This window comes from Penaeus japonicus, unplaced genomic scaffold, assembly GCF_977035675.1.
Source record: "Penaeus japonicus unplaced genomic scaffold, GWHDUDI00000001_assembly GWHDUDI00000003, whole genome shotgun sequence".
In the NCBI taxonomy this organism is placed as follows: Eukaryota; Metazoa; Arthropoda; class Malacostraca; order Decapoda; family Penaeidae; genus Penaeus; species Penaeus japonicus.
In genome coordinates, this window is record NW_028234405.1 from 10609259 (window position 1) to 10614258 (window position 5000).

The window sequence follows — 5000 nt, forward strand, 5'->3', positions numbered from 1 at the left end:
ACTTGCCTGATTCAACAGGGTGATGATAAAAGGTAGACATAGGTAATGATGTTAAACATATGTTTTAACCCATTCACGCCGGGGCCGTTCCGGCTTTGCACGGTCGCAATACCGGGGTTCTCGAACGCATAAGCCTAACGCCTCGAGATTCTCGGGCGCACAAGCCGCGAGCTATCACGTCAACCGGCGTGAATGGGTTAAGGGAGATCATGACGTGATGGGATGTTATCTGATGGGAGCGAGGGGAGACCAATGAAAATGCATCATTCTTTATAGGCAAAAATACCTAACAAATTTGCTATTATATTTAACATAATAATCACAGCTCGGGCAGACATAATTAATTGATAGGGCAGTTGAAGCCAGTTAGTATTTTTATACTTTTGTTTGATTTATCATCAAGTTGCCACTTCTCTCATGCCCCACATTTCTTACAATTGATATTTTCATTTCCTGTTCACAGTAAGCAAGTTGAAAATCCTTAGTCTCCTGGTTGGGCAAATCCTAACCTATGCTTCAGTCCGAGATGTCATCGATGAGAACATTGATAAGCTGAAAGAGATGAAGAACAAATTGCGCATTCACCAGCTGACGCAGGTCAAGAAAGAGAAGGTTGAAAATGCTGCTCGGTAAGTGATACTCCTTCTCTTTGTCAAAGACTCTGGTGCCAGATGTGAGGTTTGGAATTAGATATTTCTTGATGTAAACAAAGGGTTACCTCTTATTATTCTCCATTCCAGACTGCAAGAAAAGAGGGAGAGAAAGCAAAAGGAGAGAGAGAGGCTACTAAAGGAGGCTGAGAAGAAAGCAGCTGCTGCAGCCATGACCGGTGAGCCAGATAAACCCATCAAATTAGATGATGAGGAGGAGGAAGAGGAGGAGGAAGAGGAGGAGGAGGAGGAAGACGAGGTAGTAAGGGCTGCTCGTCTTCTGAAGGAAGAGAAGAACAAGGAGGCCAGGAGACAGGATTTCCTGAAGCGAGAGAGAGAACTGATGCAGCAGGTTGGTAGTGGATTGGAATAAGCTTCTTATATGCACTATTTCATTTTACCTGAAGAGTAAAGCAAGATTGTTTCAAAAAGGGGAAACCAAAATATTAGGCATACTGACTTTTGAAAGTACAGCCTCAGCACTCACAGTGGATTTAATTTGCAGTTATAATTTTTTTTTTTATCATTTGTTTAATCATACATACATACATACATAATGTCCCTTGAGTGATACAAGTACAGAGCATTTACAACTTTACTGCCATATGTCAAACTTTTGCCCATTTTGAAATATGTCTTGTTTAAACTCTTGAATGTTAGCAGGAGAAAAGATAAGATTAAGAACAAATTAACCCCTCATGGACGGGGTGCTTTATGACCTAACTGATCATGAGGATGGGTGGTCTATGACTCTAGCAACATTGGCTAAAAATTAGAGGGATGGGGAAATTTTTTCTGCCCTCTGGGTAGGGCAGACTAGCCTAAAAATATTTCATCTGCATCGTTACAGCCATAATACTTCATGACTCTGTGCGAGCAGTTCCTGATGTCGTATCATGCATGCATTGACACCTGTCTTTTAGGTCTAATTGGTGCTGTTGCGTATGTCATGACACCCGTACGCAATGGGTTAACCAGCATGAGTGTAAAAAGAGTACGTGTAACTAAAATTTACCCAGTGTTGGTACATGTCAATTAATACTGTCATGATCCTGCATTTCAGGTGCTGAACATGGCCAAGGGTGTGAGCATCACCCCGCTCGGCCAAGACAGAGCCTACCGTCGTTACTGGATTTTCAATTCACTGCCAGGTCTCTTTGTAGAGGATAATGAGGTGAATCCTGGCATTTGCAGGCCAACACCCACACCTTATGACCCTGACTCCAACCTGGACTTGACAGATGCCCTCCAGGATCTGTTTAGAGTCCAAGCCGAGAAAAATGTTGAAATGATCAGTGCTGAGAAGGATGACAAAAACAACAGTGACAAGGAGAATGATGGCAGCGACAGCCCCGCCAAGCAAGGAAAGGCTTCTCCAAACAAGAAGTTGCTGCAGACTCCTGACCAGAACCAGCACCCGGAACAGAACGAGGCCAAGAAACAGGCCTCCGCAGATGGAGTTGATTTAATTGAAAAGATGGAGGTGAATCCCCCACACTTGACAAATGGTGATGTGAAAATGGAAAGTGAAGTAGAGAGTGTGAACAGTGTGACGGTTAGTGATGAAAATCGCCCCGATGTATTTGGACTCTGCTGGGCTAATCCCAAGTCTTGCCCAGTGCATGCAGAGAGAACTGATCGCCATTTCTGGTTCTTTTTCCATCGCATAGAAGACTATCACAGTTTAATAGAGTCGCTGAATGAGAGAGGTTATAGAGAACAGAAATTGAAAGTTAATTTAGAGTGCTATAAAACGACAATAGAAACCTCACTAAGAATGTGCCCGGTGTACAAACTTGACCCATCTCAGGTAAGACTGATTTCCGTAGTTTTGTTTCATTGTACATAAGGAAAGATTAAAATCAGAAATAGATAATTTTGTGTAAAAGAAGTCTTTTGAAAAGTTGTTTCACAATGGAAATTTTCATTCATTGGACTGTTTCTTTTCAAAATACTGGTTAGAATTTAAAAAATAATTATGAAAAGTTTGTTGTGGGCGCTGCTATATTCTTCCATTAAGTGGAGTTTGAGTTTCGAAAAAAGATTATCTTTAAATGGTGAATAGATAGGCAGAGGGAGCCAAAATGGTATTGGAGTTCGTGCAGCAAATATGAGAAGTGAAAACAGTAGACCTAATAGTATGAAATTGGGGTGGATGAGGAATACTGATTTTTAAACGGAAATAGGGAAGAAAAAATAATAATTCATGCAATCAGATACAGTTGACATTGTAGCTGAAGTAAGGGAAAATTGGATGCCATAGGCTATTTGCATTTATTAATTGTAATACCATGGATTTACTAAATTATAACATCTCCAGAGAAAATGTACCAATATGATTTTTTAACCCTTTTTGGCTCCAAATGGTCTAAATGCCGGGATATTTCAAACATAAGCCTATTGCCTTGGGCCATTTGCCCTCATCCCGGGCGGCTTGTCCTGCCACCAATCAATATTGATATCTTGTCACCCAGCATTAATGGGTTAAGATTGAAGGGGAAATATTAGCATTATAATAATAGTCAGAGCATGATAAAAAAAATACAAAAGGGTTCATAAAACTGTAAAGATCAAGTATCCTGAATTGGACATATAAGTAAATTGGCAGATTTGTAAATAAATAGGCACATAAATAAAAAACAACTTATATTCTTTCGAGCAACCAAAAGAGATAGCAAGTGTTATTTACATAGGATGAATTGCTTTTCTTGTAATGGATAGTTGACACACTTTTTATGTATCACCATCAAAGAATTCAAACTTACTAAAATACTCCACAGGAACCCGAAATTGACCTCTCAATCCGCAAGTCAAATCGCAACATGACAACCAAGAAGGACAGCGACGTAAACCTAAACTTCCCACTGGGGACTCCCATCGACGAGATCCTCCAGCTGACTCTCCGCGACATGATTCTGGAGACGGAGGAGAAGATTCAGATGGGAATGCTGGGCTCCCTAAGAGTGGAAGACAGAGACAAGTGGAGAACAGCCATAGAGCAAGGAAATTATATCAGAGAGGCCGAATTAGACTGGGGAGGCCGCAAGCGTATCTCTCAGTTTAAGGTAAGGCTGTTGGGGTTTTGGTTCTGGTTTTATTCTCACTTTTGGTGTTTTGTCCCTTTTCATTGTATTTTCTTAAGATATATCCTTGCAAGCAGTATCTGCTCAATTGTCATTTTTTAAAATGTTTATTCCTAATTATTTTTCTTGCTACCTATTTATAATCATGCTTGAGCACTTATTTTTATATCTTATTTTTTCCCCCTTAGTCAATAGTGAAATATGTAGGCCTATTTAGAAATAGAAATCTGAACAATTGCTTTTTTCCCACAGATGGAGGTTGGTATTGAAGTAGGAGAGGATGATGTAGAGGACCTTCTTGATGATGCAGCTGATGTGGTAAAGGACTTAGCTCAGGCTATCCTACAACTTGGCCAGTCTGTTGATTCCAAGTATCTACAGCAGCCACTAGGTAAACAGCTGTTTGAATTCCTCTTATGTTTTTTCTACCTGATATTCTGTCCAATCAGGGTATATTCACCCATTTCATTTGAGAAATCAAACTTTAAAATGATGATCAGATGTTAAATCTCCCATTATTAGGTGAGACTGATAAGGCACGCAAGGTCAGAGAACAGGCAGAGGAAAAACTGAGGAAGAAGAGCAAAAAGAGCACCAAGGAGGAGGGAGAAGGAGGAGAATCAGAAAGTGAGTCTGAGGAGGAGGAGGAGGACAAGGTATCACTACAGATCACAGACAATGCTCTCAGAACCCCCATGGAAAGGTGGGAGAAGTCTCTTATGACCAGCTCAAGTGTGTCCAAGGTCAGTGGATTGTTGTACTCTTTTTTTAACACAATCTTTCACAATGATTTCATTAAGAATTTTATTTTATATGTTCATTGCTTTTAGTTGTTTATTAATGTAATTTTTATTGATAGGTTACTTTACAAACGCTCATTCATCTGCCCATTATCTAATATTTACCTGATATACTGACATTCAAATGGTGCCAATAGGCCCTCGCACCATGTTGAAGGCAATAATAAGTCATAGGGAAAGTAACTCCGCTCATGATAGTCCTATCAATGTTAATGACAGAGAATGAACTCATTAATTACAAAAAGTGATTATTGATCTGAAATTTGTTTGATTTTCTTATTCAGGTGTACTATTTAAAGATGCACAGTACTAAAATAAAGCCCAATGTTTGTTTTATTAATTAATTAATTCATTTATTTTTACAGCTATGTCTACACTTTAGTACTCTTGACAATTCCATAACATGGTCGCGATCAGCTCTCAATGCGCGCTGCCGCATCTGCCGTAGAAAGGCGGATGCAGAGAAT

At 39.8% G+C, this 5000-nt stretch overlaps 1 protein-coding gene across 1 annotated transcript in view; it reads left to right on the plus strand.

Moving 5' to 3' along the window:
* Acf (ATP-dependent chromatin assembly factor large subunit) overlaps positions 1–5000 on the plus strand; it is a 21092-nt gene that overhangs the window by 9767 nt on the left and 6325 nt on the right. Inside the window, exons 13-19 of the mRNA XM_086555203.1 lie at positions 464–629; positions 741–1002; positions 1714–2460; positions 3431–3715; positions 3986–4124; positions 4256–4476; positions 4899–5000. The exon at positions 4899–5000 is cut by the window's right edge and continues 63 nt beyond it. Coding sequence (XP_086411329.1) covers positions 464–629; positions 741–1002; positions 1714–2460; positions 3431–3715; positions 3986–4124; positions 4256–4476; positions 4899–5000 — 1922 coding nt within the window. The remainder of the gene's footprint in view (positions 1–463; positions 630–740; positions 1003–1713; positions 2461–3430; positions 3716–3985; positions 4125–4255; positions 4477–4898) is intronic.